Raw genomic sequence first — 22,170 nt, forward strand, 5'->3', positions numbered from 1 at the left:
AATAATAATTAAAAAAACCATTGGGCTATCTTAAAAAAAAATAGAGCATCTGGAGCTACCACTTTGAGACCCCTGACCTACAGGAATCTGGGTCCAATGGGAACCACATTTCTCATCCTCAGTTGGTGCAATGCCTTCAAGAACCAAGTGGCTCTTCTCCATCCACAGCCCTTGCATCCCCAGGCCCTGGCGCCATGAGGTACTGTTTGTTGTTACAGACCAAAGTCATCCAGGGCACTTCATTCAAAAGGCAGGATGTGGACTGTGAGCTTCCAGCTCATCAGTTCAAAGGAAAACTACTTCAAGCAGCAATGTCTCCTGGGATGTTTTCCCAAGCCTCACTGGGAGGTGGTGGGGCCTCTTAAAGGACTAATAATAGACAGGCACATCTAGTTTCCCAAACATGTCAACCTTAAAAGTGAATGCTATTTTTTCCTCCTTACCTTTGAATTACTATGTAGGAGAGGGACGTTCTATTATTGCAGCCCTTGCTCTCGACATGCTACCTAATAATGACTTACCACTTAGCAGCTTCCAGGCAAAATTGTCATAGTGGGACCTGAGCTCGTGCAACTCCAGCCTGCCTGCCTTCATCCACCACTACTCAGGTTCACCTCTTTGTCACCAGGATACTTTGTAGTCAGGCCAGCCCAATCACCATTCAGCAATGGTATGACTGTGGGTGTATCTTAATCACTCTGAACCTCTCCATCCTTATCCATAACGAAAGTTACCAGATCTACATAGCATTGTCGCAGGGGCTAAATAAGACAGCACAAGTACCTGACGCCCATCAATCACTGGATATTTATTATTAAACACCTACTGGGTGTGAGTGGGGGTAAGGAGTGCCGTCCTTTAAGTCTTCATTCATTCACTTGTTCATCTATGCCCTCACTCAATCAACCAATATTTACTGGGCTCTTGGGAGGTGTCAGGCACTGAGCTTGGTGCTGGGCGACATGGTGGTGCGCAACCCCCCTGCTCTCACAGAACCTAGGTCTGGTGAAGTAGCTCATGGTCTAATGAAGCTCTGCGTTCCCAGAGTGGGGGACATGGTGGCTGTGGGTATGTTTAGGCCTTGTGCACGAACAGGGCGCTAAATAATATTGAATTACACCTTGTAGACAATTATTACTCTTTCAGTTACCTTCAGATCACATCAAGGAGAGAGTCCTGGTTTGATATTAATGTCTTTAACACTCCTCTAGCATTTATTAATTTCCTCTCTTAACAAATAAAAGATGACTTCAGTCGAAGATGCTTAGGACAGATGACGGCACCTGGAGATATTTTGATAACATAGATACCTCTTGCTATTCAAACTCAGATAGACCAAAAGAGACAGGCTTTCCCCACCCCCCGCCAGAGGGTGCACAAATACGACCAGAATTTGTGAAGACGAGTCAGAAATGAATGAAATTTGGAAAAATAATGATCTACTGAAATCCTTCCCCCCCCACACTGTTAGCCCTATGTTACAGTTGGGGAAACGGAGTCGTTTTGCGGAGGGGATGGACAGAAGGTAGTGAGTTCTCTTCCAAACGTGCAGGCGGCAGGCAAAGCCAAGACTCTTCTTTGTGGTGGAGTTAGAGATATATAAAATAAAGATCGCTCCTCCCCTACCTCTGCGGAACGTGTATGTGTATGTGTGTGTAAGTGTGTGCTGCCACAAGCCTTTCCGAATGAGTGACAGCGGGAGCCCATCCCTCCAGGAGACGCGTGCAGAATGACCAATGGGATGGATGGGGGTGGATGGGTACCAGTCTCCGCAGAGGCCGGGGTGGAATTCGCTGCGCCCCACCCCTTCCACCCGCTCCCCTTCGCCCCGTAGGTCCTTCCACTCTCGTTCCTCCCCAGGGCACATCTCTTGAACGCAGCCCCGGGAGCCGAGCACGGGGTGGGGTGAGGGGCGAGGCTTGGGTCCGGCGACCCCGGGCCGCGGTCCCATCGCTGCAGAGCTGCGGCTGTGCACGCTTTGCTGCGAGGCCCACGGCCGCCCGGGCGCGGAGATGTAAAGCAGCTGGCGGCGCTGGGCGGGGCCTGGACGCGATGCAAATGAGGAGGGCGGGGCTGGCCCGGGGCTCCGCCTCCCTCCCCCGCAGCTGGGGCCAGCGGTGCCAAGCGCAGCTGGACGAGCGGCAGCAGCTGGGCGAGTGACAGCCCCGGCTCCGCGCGCCGCGGCCGCCAGAGCCGGCGCAGCGCAGGGGAGCGCCCGCGGCCCAGGGTGCAGCAGCGGCCGCCGCTCCAGGCTCCTCCCCGGCCCGCAGCCCGCTGGTCCCGGGGCCCCGGGGCCGGCACCTCTCGGGCTCCGGCTCCCCGCGCGCAAGATGGCTGACCCGGCTGCGGGGCCGCCGCCGAGCGAGGGCGAGGAGAGCACCGTGCGCTTCGCCCGCAAAGGCGCCCTCCGGCAGAAGAATGTGCACGAGGTCAAGAACCACAAATTTACCGCCCGCTTCTTCAAGCAGCCCACCTTCTGCAGCCACTGCACCGACTTCATCTGGTGAGCGCGCGCTCAGGGCACCTTTCCGGGCCCCCGAGGGCAGCGCCGCGCCGGGGACCCCCTCTCCGCGCCCTCTGCGCCCTCCGCACCCCGGGACCCGCGTCCCCGGACTCCCCGCTCCGGACCCTGCTGTCCGGGACACCCGGATGGACAGTCCTGCGGTTGCCCTGTCCCCACCCTGGTCCCAGACGGTCCTCCGCGGGGCGCCTCCTGCCCTCTCCTGCTCCCAGGCGCCTCTAGAGCGCCCAGGGGCAGCGTCGCGGGCGCCTTTGCTCCACCTGGCTAGGAGCGCTCGGGGTCTGTGCCTTCTCTGGAGGGCAGCGCCTCGGGTGCTCTCTCACCCGGGGTTCCCTATCTCTCCGCCTGCTTCCGGGCGCGAGGAGCCCTCGCCCCCCACCCCTTGTTTCCGGGGCGCAGCGCCCTGGGTGTCCTCCTCTATCTTCCTGCGGGCATGGGACATCCTTTCTCCCTCCTCTTTGCCTCCGAGCAGCGCCCTGTGTTATCTCCCATTGCCCCTTCCCGAGGGCCTGGGTTCCCCTTTCCACTCCTCGGTCACATCACTGCGGGCCCCTTTCTTCCCCGGTCCCTTTAGTAGTGGGGCATCCTTTCCTCCCCAGTCCCCCTCCCAGGGGACACCACCGCTGCGGGGTCACTCTCGCCCTCCCTCAGAATGCGTCTTTATCTCTTCTCTTTTCCCAAGGGTGCTGGGGCATCTATGGGCAGATCTACCGCCTGCCTTCAGCCCCTACCCCGGGAAACGCTCCCCACTATCCCGCCACCTGGTGGTCGCAGCCTTCTCTCTTCTGTAGGAGTGAAGGGAGATGAGGGTTACAGCCGAGCTCCCACCTACCCCCACAAAGGCGGAAGACTCTTGGGCACCCGCCTGTGGCTGGGAGTTTGCACCTGGGGTACAGAGGCAGGGAGGAAGGGGGGTGACTCTGTGGGGAACTAGCTGGAGGCTGGGCTCCCCCGGGCTGCCTGACATACACCTCCTTCTGCTTTTGCAGGGGCTTCGGGAAGCAGGGATTCCAGTGCCAAGGTAGGCTCTGGGGCTTTGGGGATGCTATTTGTGGGAAGAGAGGGTGAAAAAGACTTTATAGAAGAAGTTACTGAGTTAGGCAGAGAGTGAAAGAATTACATTGGTCAGAGTGACCTCCCAGGCTAGGAATTCTTCACCACAACAGGGTCCTTTTAAGGGGTGTGTGTGTGACTGGGGCCGATGGCGCTGGGAGGCTTACATGCCAAGGAAGTGCACCTACCCTTCCTGCCTTCCCTGCTATGGAAGAGTCAAAGCAGCCTCCTGAAGCAGTCCTGGCATGGTCAGTTCTGTTGGGGGAGAAAGTGTCTTCCCGGGACGTTTCTGGGAGAACCTGTCCTTCTTAGTTCCTCCCCCTTTCTCTGCCCATGTCCCTTCCTTATCTCACCCAGGGAGGTTCTGCCTCGCCCTGCCTTGCAGAGGTCTCCGCAGGTGGCTGCTGCTCCTCTGCAGATGGTACATCACTTAGAAAGACGACTGTGTTTGTCTCCTGGGCCTCCTCTCTCTCTGAAAGAAGTAGTTCCAGAGGCGGTGTTTCTCAGATCCTGGTTTAAATCACCCTATCTTCTGGGTAGAAACAGAAAGGTCTCCAGGGCACTGGTTACCTGAGTTCTTGCATCTGGCTTGAGATCCTGGACCCTAACCAGGGGTATCAAACCTGCTGGTGGTGACTTGATCACGTGTAAGGTCCCCCCCTCCCCCGTCTTTGGGGCTCATGTCTGAAAGACAGATTGCAAATTGGCTCTCCAGGACCAAAAGTCACCCGCAGTTCTGTGTAGCCCTTAGGGTGTCTTATTTGTGAATTTGATGTGAACATTTTAGAACCGGGAGATTTCACATGCACATCCTCATTTCCAACTTTAACTTTGCTGAGAAATGGTCTGACTTTCGCGTGAAAACAGTCGTCTGGAGCTGAGAGCCGTTGTCGTAGGTGGGGAACAGCTTTACCATTTTGTCTCAGTTGATTCCAATTGGGACCCCTTCACCCATTTCTGGCCCCTGTAGGCATTTAAATTTGCAACCTCTCATCTGGAAAGTTTGTGTGTGTATTTATTTATTTATTTTTTAATTTTAATTTTCCACTCTTAGGCTTGGCGAGATTGAGTTTGGTAAGAAACAGTGCATTGCTGGGGGTATTGTATCTTTAGGGGCAAATTGACCACCACCCTGGTGAGCTGGGTTTAAATCAAAAGAAAGTATTTGAGTGTGGAAGAGTCTGACATGTGATTTAGCACTGACTGACAGTTTTGTGGCTGCACCTCCACCCTCCAGGGAAAAGTAAAGTGATCCCTAGTGAGTGTAGGTGGCATCGTCACTGGTGCAGAATGTTTGCTTGCTGGCAGCATGGCACTGTGATCCTCTGAGACTTGTGCGTACTCTTCTGAGATCAAGGCCCCAGTGGGCTCAGTGAGCCCTGCCAACCTACGCAGCCTCTCTTACCAAGATTTGGATCCACTGCACCACACCAGAGGACTCCTCATGTCTTTTTAAGTGGCAACAACTTAGGCCCTGGTGCAAACAAGTTTGGACTGTTTTCTAGAACTTTGACCCCTCAAACAAAACGCCAATAGTGTCTTGGTGCTGGAATGTGTAATTTCTTCTTTGAGGTTGCCTTTCACTTCCATGAATCAGTTTCAGTCTTTGTCTCTTGCTGAGGCCGGGGGCGATTTTTAAACATTTTTACCACGGCTCTTCTATGCCACCTGCTCTGTTGTTATTGATGGATGGGAAAGTCACTTTGGAATGTGCAAGGCATGACACCTTTGAAATAGGAGATCCTCTAACTCAAAGTCTGGAAGATAACAGGACTTTTTTGATGTTATGAGAAAAAGGCAGAATTAAAGTTTGTCATGAAATATGGCCACTTTAGAGATAGGAGTATCTTTTTTTTTTTTTTTTTTTTTTTTTTTGACAGAGTCTCACTCTGTTGCCCAGGCTGAGTACAGTGGTATGATCAGAGCTCACTGCAGCCTCAAACTCATGGGCTTAAGAGGTCCTACCACATCAGCCTCCTGAGTAGTTGGAACTACAAGTACACACCACCATGCCTGTCTAATTTTAAAACAACTTTTGTAGAGAAGGGGTCTTGCGATGTTGCCTAGACTGGTCTTGAACTCCTGGCTTCAAGCAGTCCTCCCACCTCAGCCCCGCAGTGTTAGGATTATAGGTGTGAGCCGCTATGCCCCTCTGGAGTGTCTATTTTTTAAATTGCCTTTCTTTTTCTCCTCCCTGCCTCCCAACCAAGAGGCAGTGTAGAGAAGTGGGCCTGTGCACAGGCTACCAGGCAAGTCCCTGTTGGTCTGAATCCTGGCTTCGAGACTTCTCAGGCGTATTACTTAGCTTCTCTGTATTTCAGCCTCCTTGTCTATAAAACGGAGCCAGTAACAGTACCATAGTGTGGCTGAGCAGCTCCAACTCATGGCAATATCCAAGATTCTTGGGCCAGAGCTTGGCACAGAGTATGTTCAGAAAATATCAGCTCTTATGATGGTGGTGGGGCAGCTGGTACGAGAGAAGACTGGCTCTGCAGGGTTGCTTGGCTGTGGAACTGCCTGCCAGGTAAGAGTCAAAATTCAGCCATGAACTTCTGGTCACTCTGTGTAGCTGCTTTGACAGCGTATTCCATTTGGGCAGGAGTAGGGAGGAGTGAGGGGAGGGGCAGATTGGCAGTCCCTGAAACTGAGATGTTTAGAATGGGAACATACAGGAAGGAGGGAAATTTATCCCTGGTACTCAGCATTGCCTGGGACTAATTCTGGAACCACTGAGGAGTTCCTTAGTATCTGATTGTTCTTGGTACCAGATATTTCCTCTGAAAGTGAATCCACTTACAATGGAATCAACAGTTTATACAGAACACATAAGGTTTTATGATCTCACTTAAGTCAGCAATCCAGAACCCAGGGCCTCAGGTTCCTTTCAGTTTTCTGCTCCACCATCCCTGGGGAGTGACAATTACCTCCTGGTCCAAGAAGGATGCTAGACTGTGGAGTCCTCATACCCTTCTTTCAGCTAGCAGGAAGGAAGAAAGGGGTAAAGAAGGGCAAATGGCACATGCTCGGTGTCACTTGGGGAAGCTGCTCAAGATCCTTCAACTTATATCCTATTAGCTAGGGTTTAATCACATACCCACACCTTGCTGCGAGGGAGCATGTGGGAAATGTAGTGTTTATTTCAGGCAGCTACTATTTAGAGGATGTTTCCATTTCAAAAATATAAGCAGAGAGAGGATATCGTCTCTGCCACTCCGGTAGGAGGTGTGTAGGATGATCTCAAGGCAAAGAAACCATTGAGAGTTACCTTCATGCTCTATATGGAAATTGGGTACACTGCTATGGGTTGGGAGAGGAAGGATGGAAAACTCATAAACCACGGGAAATTATGGATTTCTACATGCTCAGGGGAGCTTAAGAATCGATTTTCTTGCTTTTGTATGATGATAGGACAAAACTTTAGGTTGACTGCCACATAATTTCTCCCTTTTTGTTTCCACTCTGTCTATTTCTTATAAAACCACTCTCTGGGAGGTAATTTAAGAATGTATTTGATGACAGGGAACTGGGGCTGAAGATCCCTATTGTAAAATTGCCTAAATTCTAGAGTAGAAGTGGAACTCCTTTGACAAGCAAGGCGGATTTCTCTCTATGGCATTATTTTTTCTTTTCCTTTTTTTTTTTTTTTCCAAGACGGAGTCTCTCTCTGTTGCCTAGGCTGGAATGCAGTGGCACCATTTCAACTCACGGTAACCTCCATCTCCCGGGGTTCAAGCGATTCTTCTGCCTCAGCCATCCAAATAACTGGGATTATGTGGGATTATGGGGGCCCACCACCACGCCTGGCTAATTTTTGTATTTTTACAAAATTATGTAGAGATGGGGTTTCACCATGTTGGCCAGGCTGGTCTCGAACTTCTGACCTCAGGTGATTCACTTGCCGTGGACTTCCAAAGTGTTGGGATTACAGGCATGAGCCACTGTGCCGGCTGTCTCTATGGCATTCTTTACAGGAACTTAGGACCCACATTTGAGCTTTAGTTGTAATTAATTAATTCTACCCAAGCCATTGGGTAGAATGAGACTCTTATTCTCAGAAGACTTTACAGTTTGGCAGCGAGAAAAGCCTTCTTCCTTTTTTTTTTTTTTTTTTTTTTTTTTTAATTTTGTTCTTAGAGATAAGGTCTCACTGTGTAGCCCAGGCTGGAGGGCAGTGACATGATCATAGCTCACTGCAGCCTCAAACTCCTGAGCTCAGGCGATTCTCCTGCCTCAGTCTCCTGAGTAGCTGGGACTGCAGGTGTGTGTCACCACGTCCTTTTTTTTTTTTTTTTTTTTTTTTTTCTGAGACGGAGTCCATTCTGTCATCCAGGCTGGGGTGCAGTGGCATGATCTTAGCTCACTGCAACCTCCACTTCCCGGGTTCAAGTGATTCTTGTGCCTCAGCTTCTTGAGTAGCTGGGACTACAGGCATGTGCCACCATACCTGGCTAATTTTTATATTTTTAGTAGAGGTGGAGTTTTGCCATGTTGGTTAGGCTGGTCTCGAACTCCTGACCTCAGGTGATCTGCCCGCCTTAGCTTCCCAAAGTGCTAGGATTACAGGTGTGAGCCACTGAACCTGGCCAAATATATATTTTTTAATTTTAAATTTTTTTGTAGAGATAGCGGGTCTTGCTTTGCTGCCTGTGCCTGGTCTCAAACTCCTGGCCTCCAGCCAGGAGTCTCATTCTGCTTTGGCCTTCCGAAGTGTTTTTTGTTTGTTTCTGTAAAGGAAGTGAATTTGGTAGAAATAGGCAATAAAATATAGATATTCGGAATTCTTAGCAAGGAGTTGGAGTCCAGTAGAACTGGGTATATATCTGTGATGGGTCGCTTACTCCCTCTGTGACCTTGGGCGAGTCATCCCCCAGTAGCAACCTTGGTCTCCTCATCTGGAAAATGGGGATAATAGCACCTAACTCAAAGGGTTATGGTGAAGAATAATGAGGTGGTGCATGAGAAATAGCCACAGCAAGTATCAATGACTCTAAGTGAGACCATTAGTATTACTTGATTAGCAGTAGGAAACTGTGTCAAAGTGGGACAGAGTTCATTCTGGAACTTGTTAAATGACTAGGCCTCTTTCATGTACTTAGATAGTTTCTCTTCTTGGGTGTATTTCTTCCTAGGTATTGGGTAACACCAGTGAGTGCTCAGTTCAGTGTCTGGGCCCAGAAACCCAGGCCTGGTTAGCATTGTCTTTTCTTCTGAGAAAGATCTGAACTTGCCATGGACTCTCTAGAAAAACCCCAGCGCACAAATTTTCTATGAAAAGCTAGAATTGATGATTATAATGAGTAAGTTGGCTCTTCTTTTCTCATGTAGATTAGAAAACATGTTTTAAATCTTCTAATAGAAATTATTCTTAAAAAACCCCAAAGCCTGACATGACTCCGACCACGGTTGTTTTCATCAATATCAATTCTGTCAAATCAAATATAAGTTTATTGTAGTGTGTAGTTAACACATGTAGATTAGAAGAATTTGCACTTTTTTATACCACAAAAAATGAAAGGTTAATTTTATTTTCTGTGAAAAGCTAGAATGGATGATAATGAGTAAGTCAGCTCTTCTTTTTCCCATGTAGATTAGAAAACAGGTTTTTAAATCTTGTAGTTGTAATTATTCTTAAAAAACCCCAAGTCATGTCATGGCTCCAACCATTGTTGTTTTTTTCAATATTCACCCTATCAAACATAAGTTTATTTTAGTAGGTAATTAACACATGTAGATTAGCATAGCATATGTGTATTTATATAACAAAAAGCGAATCAAAGGTTAATTTTATTTTGGGCAGTGTTCCCTAGAAATGTATAATATGACCTCATGCACTTCAGGTTGAATTTTCTTAGTAAAATCATAAAGAGGGCCATTTTTTCAAAAAATCACCAAGTCAGGCTGCAAGTTTAGAGGTTACTTCTATTGTTTCACTTCTCTTTCTTCCCAGAAGCAGACCCCAGAGACCTGTGAGCCAAACTCCATTCACCTTTTAGCTTATTCTAAATGTGTCCTGCGGGCTTCTATGTGAATAAAAGGCAGAGGCTTTTTGACTTCGTGTTTGATGATCTGGCTTTTTTCTTTTTTTTTCCACCTGAAGAGGGATTTCAGGCTCAATGTCCCAATCAAAATAAGAATCTTTGAGTGGGTTAACGCTGAGTCTTAAAAAGGAGGGCTGATTTGTTGGATAGGCAACAGCAAATTCATTTTTCACTGTGGAGCACTCAGGAGGAGCCTGAAGCTTTGTCACTGGGCAACAGAACGTCTTTCTAAGTAAATATGGAAAATATGACCTTTGAAAATCTAGATGATATGATATACAGATTCTTAGGAAATAATTTTTAAAAAATATATTATTTCCGAGCACTAATGATACTCCAGATACTGCCCACAACTAGATGCAGCATGTTTATAGTGTATCTAGGCCAATAAAAAAGAAGATATAGAAGAAGGCAATTGGTCAAAAAATTAACTGAAGGTTTGAAAATAATTTTATATACATTTGTACTGTTGGAGTCTCTCTTTTCTCGTCTCTGCTTATCCTTCTGTCTCTGTCTCTCTGTTTCCATCACACACACACGCACACGTGTATACACACACATATATGTAAGTAGATCAATATGTCATAATTTTCACAATATGCATCTTCTTTTGCTACTTTTCAGATACAGGTCATTAAATTACTAAGTATAATTTAAAAGCTATGGTCTGGTCTTGTAACTATGCAGTTCAGTTAATTCTTGGATAGATAGGGGGATGTGCTGAAAAGTTTGTTTCTGATTGATGCCTTCAAAGGTAAGTCCTTTATGATCTGGCATTTGCTCTAATAACATTAATTCTTTGACTTCATTCATCCAATCTCCTCATTGAAATTGTGTGAAATTCCATAGATAGAATGTTAGCCTTTTTACAGAGAATACAACATCCTCAGTGTTTACATATGGCATTTGGAGGTGTGATGGCTGCATGAAAATCCAGTAGGAAATTCGTCTGTTCACCACATGCATTCATTTATTCATCCATCCATCCCTCCATTTGTCCATCCATCTCTCTTTTCATCATCCGTTTTTCCATTTATCTATTTGTCCATCCATGCATCCATCCATTCACCCATCTTTCCATTCTCCTTCTAAAAGTTCTCTCTCTCTCTCTTTCTTTCTTTTTTTTTTTGCTTTAGACAGAATCTCACTCTTTCACCCAGGCTGGAATGCAGTAGTGCGATCTTGGTTCACTGTAACCTCCGCCTTCCAGGTTCAAGTGATTCTCCTGCTCAGTCTCCCAAGTAGCTGTGGTTACAGGCTCGTGCCACCACACCCAGCTAACTTTTGCATTTTTAGTAGAGACAGGGTTTCACCATGCTGGCCAGGCTGGTCTCTGTGACCTCAAGTGATCTGCCCACCTCAACCTCATGAAGTGCTGGGATTACAGGAGACAGCCACCATGCCTGGCCTCACTGGTTAAGTTCTATGTGTCAAGTTCTATGTGTCAGGAGCTATTTTAGGTGATGAAATACGGTCATGAATGAGATTGAGAAGATTTCTGTTGTAATGGAGCTTATGATGTAGTGGGGGGAGATAAGACATTCTACAGATCATTGCACCCATATTTAATCTCATTTTTATTAGGTACTTTGAAGAAAATGCACTGGGTACTAGGAGAATATATAATGGGAAGCTAACTTATGTAATGGCTGGGGATATAGTCAGTGGTCTGGGAATTAAAAAAAAAAGCCCAACTTTTCATTCTCATTTTCTGAGGTAACTGTAGAAAGTCTGAGTTGTCAAGGAACTACAGCTAGAAATCTGTATTGTAAAACTGCCCATATCCTGGATCATATATGCAACAGGGCTGAAGGCAGTGGCTCATGCCTGTAATCCCAGCACTCCAGAAGGCCAAGGCAAGAGGATTGCTTGAGGCCAGGAGTTCGAGACCAGCCTGGGCAACATAACGAGACCCTATCTCAATTAAAAACAAAACAAAACAAAATATGTGCAGGAGACTTATCTTTGTGACATTCTATGGAAAAAGCCTAAATATTTATTTGTATCATGGCTGCAAGTAAGATGAGTAAGTATTTGGTAGAACTAGCCTGTTACTTTGAGATGGCTTCTTTCCCAGTTTGACAGAGAACTTCATCTCCTCTTAGTTAATGACTCAGATAATGAGCTGACTTCCTTTTTGTTTAGGGTTTGCAGTTTGAGGTGGCTGTTCTAAAGAAGAAAAATCAGACAATTCAGAGGTGGAGGAGCAAGTCTGGGCTAATAAATTGAAAATAAATAAAAAGAGAGAGCACAGCATTTCAGTGAGAGGCGTTTTGAGCTGAAAGTCCGTTTTCAGGGGGCACAAGATTATTCACATTGCCTCCCAAATACCTTCCTCACCCTGTGTCCATCTCTGATATATTACAACTCTTCATTCCTTTGACTTGGACAGTATTTTCTCTTGTTCAGAAGATACTTTGTAAGTAGTTTAACAATAAACAGTGTTGACTCACTTACAGAGAAAGGACTTTTGTCAAGTCTGTCTTTCTGATTTCATTAAGGAGAAAGTCTCAGTTGGTATTAATATGTCTTTAACACCCCTCTAACACAAATCTGGGCACTTAGTAGATACCTGTTGAATGTTCTTTTTTTTTTTTTTTTATTATAAAGGAACTACAGGGAATTATGAGAATATAAAAATATGGGCTGGGTGTGGTGGCTCATGCCTGTAATCCCAGCACTTTGGGAGACTGAGGTGGGTGGATCACCTGAGATCAGGAATTTGAGACCAGCCTGGCCAACATGGTGAAACCTCTTCACTACTAAAAATACAAAAGCTAGCTGGGCGTGGTGGCGTGTGCCTGTAGTCCCAGCTACTAGGGAGGCGGAGGCAGAAGAATCGCTTGAACCCAGGAGGCAGAGGTTGCAGTGAGCCAAGATCGCACCACTGCACTCCAGCCCAGCCACAGAGACTGTGTCTAAAAAAAAAAAAAATCAGTTTCTACTTGTGAACCAACTTTTTCTTTTGGGTCAGCGGTGTTACACTTTTACCTAATGTTGAGCCTGGTTCTGTTCTACCCTGGGCTTGATTCTGTACTGGCTGTTCCTCCTTGTGAATAGAGAAGGGAAGTTCAGGGTCTTTCCTGGAAATTTTTGGTGTTGTAAGGATGCTTAGTGTTCTAGAGGGTTGAGAGGAACAGCAAGGACAGGATCTGGTAGAGATGGCAGCTTTTATTCAGAAGTGCTAAGCTGTTAATCATTACCATGGTTGTTATTACCTTTTAATTGACATTTGTCCTGCTTGTTTGTGGTCTCCTGGGCATCTCCTTCCCCCTCAGCCCACAGGCAGAAAGTTGCCCTACAGAGTCAGGAGGAGAACTCAAGCCCAGACCAGAGAGCTCTGATCCACTCTTATTTGGTCTTGGAAGTGGCTAAGCAGATGGAAATTAACTGGTTCAAGATAGGCAGCATCATTAGTTCAACCATAACCATGTTCCTGGGTTGAATTCTAGCTTTCTTTTTTCTTTCATCTTGCTACTTCCCAGAGACCAGACTTTGGGCCTCTAGGGAGGGAGTATCAAATTGGACTTGAGAGTTCAAGCTCAAATCTGACCTAATTTTAAATCCTGGTTCTGCTTCTCCATGTCTTCATGACCTTTGGGTGGGTAAAATATGATCCTGCCTCTATCTATCTATCTATCTATCTATCTATCTATCTATCTATCTATCTATCTATTCACCCATCCACCCACCCATCCAGCAATCCATCCATTCATTCATCCATCCATCCATCCATCCACCCATCCACCCAGCCATTCTTCCATCCATCCATCCATCCACCCATCCATACATCCATCCATTCATCCATCCACCCATCCATCCGGATATCCAACCGTTTTTCCATTCATCTAATATATATTTATTGGGTGCCTACCACATATCAGGTACTGTTCTAGGCATTGGAACTAGAACAGTGAACAAAACAGCATCACTGACTTCATGGAATTTACATTCTAGTAGAATAACAGTGATAAGTAAATAACATAGAACAAATATATTGTATAATGTCGGGTTGCCATATGGGCTTTGAAGAGAAATAAGACACTGTCCTCACCCTTAAAGATCTTCCTGGTCTTTTAAAAGGAGAACAGCACATGGCCAATTAGTTCTGAGACATAATGTAAAGTGCTACACCAAGGATGTAAAAACACTTTGGATGGCATCCCTACTCCTCCTCGGACCGGTGAAGATTCCACAGAGGAGGTGACATTTGGGAACAGTCTTACAACAGGAGTGGGAGTTCCCAGATTGACAAGGGGATGAGGGCAGGGGAGGGTGTTTCAGGCACAGGACAGGACAACACAGTTGAGATAGTGAGGAGAGAGAATAGGGCATATGCAGGGAACAGGAAGAAGAGGGTGTGAGGGAGGGAGGAGCAGGTGGGAGACAAACGTCACATCACAGGGGTTGGCCCCTGTGAAGGCAGTGTAGTGACTAGGAAGTGGTTGTTGTCACTGTTTTAAAGTGGGATGTGTGGGGGTGAGTGAAATGGCCAAATGTTTGAAAAAGAGGAGCATGAGATGCCTTTGGCAACAATACTTGCCATGACTCAAATCCTGAAATTCCAGGCCTGCAGGGATGGAAGTCAGGCAGGAGAAACTGAAATGGCCATTTATAAGCAGTGGGGGTGCCTTACCGGAGCACCTCGGGGCTGTTGCTATTTTTCACACCCTAAAGAGATATTTGGAATTTCATATCAGTCATATTGTTGATTGTTCTATTTTGAGGGTGGTTACTAGGTTATTTTTATGGTTCTATCAATAGGGATATCTCTCTTCACTGCATCCTTAGACGTGGAGGGCCGTAGAAATGAATTTTCCTCTGAAAGGCATCCTCCCACTCCTTCTCCCTCTCCACTGCTGTCACCCAGTGGGTACGTGTTTATTGAGTACATGCTGCACATGGTGGTGAAGAGTTGGTGTTTTGGAGAAAGAAAGGCTTTGGTTTAAATCTTGACTTCTTGCTGTGGGACCTTAAGCAAGTTACTTAACCTCTTTGAGCTTCTGTTTTTTCATAGTTGAAAGGATATAATAATGAAACCTAGTTTATGTGAAGTGTTTCTTAGCACCCTACCTGACATATATACAGTAAGCACTTGATAAATGGTAGTTATTTCTGTTCTTCCTAGGACTGGGCACTGTCCTTGTCCTTACTGAGTTTATAGTCCTGTTGGGGAGGCAAGATGAATGCTCTTGAATCAAGGAGACGATGCAAGAGTGGATGTGCTTACATGTCATGGTCAATAGCATTAGCTGCACCTTACCGTGGATCTGAGAGAGAAATGCTTGACTGGGGCCAGAGAGGTGATTTGAGCGTGGGTGAGCACAGTGCTTTCTGAGAAACCCTTTCCTGGCTTGCGATGCTTTAATTTGTGGGAAACCTCAGAAAGTTGAATTGCAATCTGTGATCACCCCATCGGCTGACCTCATTTCAAAAATGTATTGGTAGCATTTCAACTTTAAATAGATTTGTGACCATTTCACTCTTCTAAATTTGGGTTCCCTTCACCCTTTGGGTGGAGTGTTTATATCCCTTTTCGGTTGAAGAACCTGGCAAGCAGTGTGGGTGAAAGTGGAGGGTGAAGTCTGCAGGACAGTCGCTTGTCTTGTTGGGATAGTCAGGGCAGTGATTTTTATGGGATGGCCCTATAGTAAAGATCTTCTTTCCCTCCCTAAAGGTAGAGACCATTCTTTAGAATTTAGTCAGTGCTGCAAATGAAGATTTGATAGTTATTTGGATTTTTGTGTGTGTGTGTGTGTGTGGATTTTTTTTGGTAGTTATCTGGATACATTTTGTGGCAAAATTTATGGCTGAGGGTATTGATAATTCTTTCTGAGCCAAACAATGCACTTAGGGAAACAGGATTGACATATAGTATAGAGAAGGACTTCTTTTTATTTCAGTTGGATATTCATCTTTTGTTGGCTAGCTTTTTTAAAAAAAACTATTAATATTATTTTTGATTGACAAATCATAATTTATGTGCAATGTAATGTTTTGATAAATGTATACAATGTGGCATGGTTAATTCAAGCTAATTAACATAACCATCAGTTTGTATACTTATTTTTTATGGTGAGACACTTGAAATTTACTTAGTTGTTTGGAATATATGATACATTTATTGTTGACTGTGTTACCCTGCTATGCAATAGATCTCCAAACCTGTTCCCCTTGTCTATCTGAAACTTTGTGTCCTTTGATCAACAACTCCCTCCCTCCACCCCAGATTCTGGTAACCATCCTTCTACTCTCTACTTCTATGACTACAACTTTATTAGATTCCACGTATAAGTGAGATCATGCTGTATTTGTCTGTCTCTGGCTTATTTTACTTTGTGTAATGTTCTCCAGATTCATGTATATTGTCACAAGTGATAGAATTTTTAAGTCTGGGTAGGATTCCACTGTGTGTATATACTATGTTTTCTTTATTCGTTCATTCTCTATTGAACACTTAGGTTGATACCATATCTTTGCTATTGTAAATAATACTGCAGCAAACATGGGAATGCACATATTCTTTGACATATTGATTTCAGTTGCTTTAAATATATACCCAGAAGTGGGATTACTGGATTGTATTGTAGTTTTTAATTTTTTTTTTTTTTAAATTTGAGACTGAGTTTTGCTCTTGTTGCCCAGGCTGGATTGCCATGGTGCGATCTCGGCTCACTGCAACCTCCACCTCTTGGGTTCAAGAGATTCTCCTGCCTCGGCCTCCCAAGTAGCTGGGATTACAGGCTTGCACCACCATGCCTGGCTAATTCTGTATTTTTGGTAGAGACGGGGTTTCACTGTATTGGTGAGGCTGGTCTCAAACTCCTGACCTCAGGTGATCCACCTGCCTTGGCCTCCCAAAGTGCTGGGATTACAGGCGTGAGCCACCATGCCCTGTGGTAGTTCACTTTTTAGATTTTTTGAGAAACTTTTAGTACTGTTTTTCGTAAGGCCATACTAACTTACATTCCCACCCACAATGTATTGGTCCCCTTTTCTCTACATGTTCTCCAACATGTTATTTTTTTATCTTTTTGATAAAAGCCATTCTAACAGGTGTGAGGTGATACCTCACTGTGGTTTTAATTTGCATTTCCCTAGTGCTTAGTGTGATGAACATTTTTTCATGTACCTATTGGCCATTTGTGTGTCTTCTTTTGAGTAATATCTGTTCAGATCCCATTTTTAAATCAGCTTATTTGTTTTCTTGCTATTGAGTTGTTTGAGTTCTTTGTATATTTTGGGTATTAATCTCTTGTCAGATACAGCGTTTGCAAATATTTTTCCCGTTCTGTGGGCTGTCTCTTCACTTTGTTAATTGTTTCCTTTGCTGTGAAGAAGCTTTCAGTTTGATGCCTTCCCATTTGTCTCCTTTTGCTTTTGCTTAATCATTGCCCAAACCAGTGTTGTGGAGTTTTCCCCTATATTTTCTCTAGCAGTTTTATAGTTTCAGGTGTTAAGTCTTTAATCAATTTTGAGTTGATTGTGTATGTGGTTTGTAAGATAAGGGTCTAGTTTCGTTCTTCTACACGTGGATATCCAGTTTTCCCAACACCATTTACTGAAGAGACTGTCCTTGCCCTCATTGTGTGTTTTTGGCACCTTTATCAAAAATCAGTTGGCTATAAATGTGCGGATTTATTTCTGGGCTTTCTATCTTGTTCCATTGGTTGATGCATCTGTTTTTATGCTAGTACTGTGCTGTTTTGATTACAATTGCTTTATAATGTATTTTGAAATCAAGGAGTGTGATTCTTCCAGCTTTGTTCTTTTTGCTCAAGATTTGGCTATTTGGGGTCTTTTGTGGTCCTGTATGAACTTAGGGGTTGTTTTACTATTTCTGTGAAAATGACATTGGAATTTTGATAAGAATTGCATTGAATCTGTAGATTGCTTTGGATAGTGTGGACATTTTCACAATATTAATTTGTCCAATCCATGAACACGGGATATCTTTTCATTTATTTATGTTTTCCTCAGTTTCTTTCATCAGTGTTTTACAGTTTTCAGTGTACAGATCGTTTACCTCCTTGGTTACATTTACACCTAGGTAATTTCTTTTTGCTGCTATTGTTAATGAATTTGTTTTCTTACTTTTCTAGTCTGGTAGTTTGTTATCAGATATGCTAGTATAGAAAATTAGAATAATTAGGTATTCTAATATAGAAACACGACTGTTTGTGTGTTGGTTTTGCATCCTACAACTTTATTGAATTTGTTGATCAGTTCTAACAGTTTTTTTTTTGGTGGATTCTTTAGGGTTTTCTGAATATAAAATCACCTTGTCAAGAAATAGAGACAGTTTCACTTCTTCCTTTCCTATTAGGATGCCTTTTATTTCTTTCTTTTTCCTAATTACTCTGGCCGGGACTTCCAGTACTCTATTGAAAACAAGGGGCGAGAGTGGGCATCCTGATCTTAGAAGAAAGGCTTTCAACTTTTCAGTGTTGAGAATGATGTTAGCTACGAGTTTGTCATAATAGAGGCCATAGAGTTTATTGTGTTGAATGCATTTCTTTTATACCTTATCTGCTGAGTACTTTTTTCATGAAAGAAGGTTAAATTTTTTCAAATGCTTTTTTTTCCTGCCTCTATTGAGATGATCATGTGATTTTTATCCTTTATTTTTTTTTTAACATGGTTATCACATTTATTGATTTCTATGTGTTGAACCATCCTTGCATCCCAGGGAGAAATCCCACTTGATCATGGTGAATAAAATTCTTTTAATTGGGTTTGCTAATATTTTGTTGAGGATTTTTTTCCATCTATGTTCATCAGGGATATTGGTTTATAATTTTCTTCTCTTGTCATGTTTTTGTTTGACTTTGGTATGATAGTCTTGGATAATGAGTTTGGAAATATTCCCTCAATTTTTTGGAAGAGTTTAAGAAGAATTGATTGACATCCAGATCAAGAAACAGAACATTTTGGTACCCCCAGAAGCATCTCACAATCCCTATCCACTGTATCCTTCAGGAATAATCACTATCCTAACCTCTGTCACCTACGATTACTTTCATCTGTTCCTCAACTTATGCCCACTGTTCTGTTATGCAACTCCATTGACTTATGCCCACTTTTCTGTTAAAAAATTTAGAAAGCACAGAGCTTTAAGTTACTGAGGCTGAGCCTGAGAAATGTTAGCTGGGACTTTTTTAGTTTTGCATAGAGGAAGTGAAATCCGTATGGGAGACAGGCACCTTCTGGAGTCACCCATTGGGGAATGGTGCCGTTTGCCTTCTTTGGGGGAACATCTGCTTCCCGTTTCAATGTTGCCCATCGGTTCCAGACTGTTCAACAAGGAAGCCAGGGCATTCTGACAGTTTTTCCACCCAATAATTTAGCTCTGTAAATACTAGGAAAACTTGAGCTCACAAACTATTTTTAGTGCTTAAATTCCAAAAATTCTGTATTAGTAAGAATCTATTAAAGCTGCTGTAACAGACAAACCTTGAAGTCTCAGTGGCTTGATAGAAGGGGGTTTATTTCTCACTCATGTCACTAACCAGTGCAGGTGGCCCTGGTCAGGACATCTTCCACAGAGTCACACAGGACCCCAGGGTCCTCCCCACTGAGTCAGTGGAGGGGGAAAGGGAAATCGAGAAAGCACACTCATTTCACAACCACTTCAGCTGGGGAAGGAAGTCACATCACTTCTGCTCACATTCTATTTGCCAGAACCCAGGCAAAGAGGCAACCAACTGAAAGGAATGCTGGGACATGTCAACTAGCTCTCTGTCCAGGAGGATAAGAAAACAGGTTTTGATGAACTCAGTAAATCTTGCTCCAGTTTCCAAAGCCCAAAGCCATATCCCCTTTGTCTTGCTTTGTGGTGATGTATCTAGTTTTATCTCTCACTTGACTGGTAAAACTAAGATGCGAAACTCTAGACGTCTTTATCTTATCAAACATAGTAGGGAAAGGGTGAGGTCTATTTGTGTTCCTAAAAGTGAAATAAAGAAGCACTCTTCTTGTTTTTAGTTATTAGAACAATCTGGTTCTTGTCAGACTTTCCAGTTTTTCAGTCAGTCAGAGTTCTCGCCTCTCGGTTGCCTGTTGTATTAGTCCATTCTCATGCTGCTAATAAAGGCGTACCTGAGACTGGGTAATTTATAAAGGAAAGAGGTTTAATTGACTAACAGTTCAGCATGGCTGGGGAGGCCTCACAATCATGGCAGAAGGCGAAGGAAGATCAAGGCACTTCTTACGTGGCGGCAAGCAAGAGAGCATGCGCAGGGGAACTGCCCTTTATAAAACCATCAGATCTCATAAGACGTATTCACTATCACGAGAACAGCACCAAAAAACCCACCCCCATGATTCCATTACCTCCTGCCAGGTCCTTCTCATGACACATGGGGATTATGAGAGCTACAATTCAAGATGAGATTTGGGCGGGGACACAGCCAAGCCACATCACCTGTGGACATCCCAAGCAGATCTCTCTGAGGCCGGGTTAGTTCTCTTCTAAGCTGACTTATCATATAGAAGAATCCTTTGTTGTTTCTACTTCAAGGTATTTGACTGGACACCCAACAAATCAGTTATTTATTGCTAGATAGCACATAACCTCAAGGCTTAATGACTTCAAGTAACAACTCTTTTATTTAGTTTTAGTTTCTATGGGTCAGTAATTTGGGCTGGGCTCAGCTGGGTGACCAGCTCAATCTGGTCTGGGCAGGGATTGGTTGTTCTTGGCTGGGCTCATTTATCTGCCTGGGGCCTCAACAGGGATGTCTAGGACAACGGGGCCTCTCTTCAGGTCTTTCATCTTCCAGTGGGCTATGCTGAGCATGGTCACGTGCTGATGGGTGCATTCTCTGGGCGTGAGCAAGGGCTGCAGAGCTTCTTGAAGTCAAGGCTCAGGACGTGCATAATATCACTTCTGCCATATTCCCTAGTGAAAGCAAATCACAAGCCCACCCCAGAAATAAAGGAGGAAATAGAGAAGAGAATAGATGCCTCCTCTTGATGGGAGAAGCTGCAAATAATTTGTGATATTTTTGGAACCCACCACACTAATTTCAGTGTCATCCTCGCCATTGCTTGGCTGTCTAAAAACATACTCCAGTCTGGTGTGCATTTCCGAAAATTAACTTGATCAAAGGCAGGCCCCAGATGAGTGCTCAACATTTACAACTGATAATAATACTACCTACCTCCTAGGGAAATGGTAGGGCCAGATGAGATGCTGTATGCAAAGGATACAACCCAGGGCTTAGTGCACACGCAACACTGAATACTACCACCATTGCTACTGAATACTGCCACCAAATACTACTGTTACTACCACTTGGCACTGCCTAAAAGCTTGAGACTCAGAGAAAGGAACACAAAGCCTTTGCACTTGAGGAGGGAGAGATCAAAGAGAGACAGAGAGAGAGACAGACAGGTGTGCAAGTGAGTTCTCGCAACACAGTGTGGTCAGTGTGATTACAGAGCTGTGATGGAGTGTGGATAAGGTCCGATGACTTACTGGTCAAGAGCGTGGGTTCAGGCCTCAGTTCTTCCCCAATCACATGTGGGGTCTTAAGCATCTTTCTCTTTAATCTTCAGTTTCTTTGTCTGTGAAATGAAGATAATGGCATGGAGCCTACCTCCCAGAGTTCTATGTGGATTAAATGAGACAGGCAAACAACAACAACAACAAAAACAAACAAACAAAACCAAAACAAAATCACGTGATTGCTCATTAAATGTTAGTTATAGAAAAGAATATAAGTTCTTAAATATGCCCTTGTAAAAATCTCCTAAAGACCTCATCATTACTTAGTTCTTCTGCAACTCTGGCTAGCGTCATTGATAAATTGTCTTAAAAGATGAAGATTTGCATGCAGGTGGTTTATTGGGGATGTAGCTCATGGGAACAACATCTATAAGGGATAGAGGGAAGCAGGGAAGAGGTAGTTGAACTGTGGTGCAATAGTTGTAATAGAGGCCAAAGCCAATCCCATGACTGGAGCTGAGATGGCCCTTCAGAACTGGGACAAGCCAATGCATTAAGTGGACATTGGTTGTGGGCTGCTCTTTGGAAGGTAACATTACCTTGGGCAAAGCAGCTCTGTTCTTCAGGGGAGGATTCCCAGGGAGGACACAGCTGTGAGCCACTGGTTTTCCCAGCAGCTGGGGGAATGAGTGGCTTGTCCCTATAGATGGTTTTGTGTGGGTGCATTTGGGGGATGCTCTCTGGGGTTCACCACATGCTTCTACGTCTTTCTTAGAGGTTCATTTCAAACTATATCTTGGTTCATTCACAGTACTGATTTAGTTACTATCCAGATTCATAGACTGTACTTACTGGCACTGTGGACAGAGAGTCCTAATCCGACTAAGCCTAGGGAATGACATGAGAATGGCTTGTTCCAGGTTATCCAGCTACCAGAGAGGAGAGCTTGGATTCATATCCAAGCAATGAGACTTCATACCTCATCTTACTTCCCTTATGCTACACACACCTGAGTCACAGGAGATTCCAACTTACATTTCAAGCCCAGACTGCGTGACTTCAATGTCCTGTTGCCCTTAACCCTTATACCAGATTGCAGCCCCACTCTG

The 22,170-nt window shown here is 44.5% G+C and overlaps 1 protein-coding gene across 1 annotated transcript in view; it reads left to right on the forward strand.

Moving 5' to 3' along the window:
* Window positions 1-2,212: 2,212 nt before the first annotated feature.
* Window positions 2,213-22,170, forward strand: part of PRKCB (protein kinase C beta) — a 397,470-nt gene continuing 377,512 nt past the window's right edge. Inside the window, exons 1-2 of the mRNA XM_017887175.1 lie at window positions 2,213-2,503; window positions 3,511-3,542. Coding sequence (XP_017742664.1) covers window positions 2,331-2,503; window positions 3,511-3,542 — 205 coding nt within the window. The 5' untranslated portion in view covers window positions 2,213-2,330. The remainder of the gene's footprint in view (window positions 2,504-3,510; window positions 3,543-22,170) is intronic.

Source organism: Rhinopithecus bieti, unplaced genomic scaffold, assembly GCF_001698545.2.
Source record: "Rhinopithecus bieti isolate Rb0 unplaced genomic scaffold, ASM169854v2 scaffold_13348, whole genome shotgun sequence".
Lineage (NCBI taxonomy): Eukaryota > Metazoa > Chordata > Mammalia > Primates > Cercopithecidae > Rhinopithecus > Rhinopithecus bieti.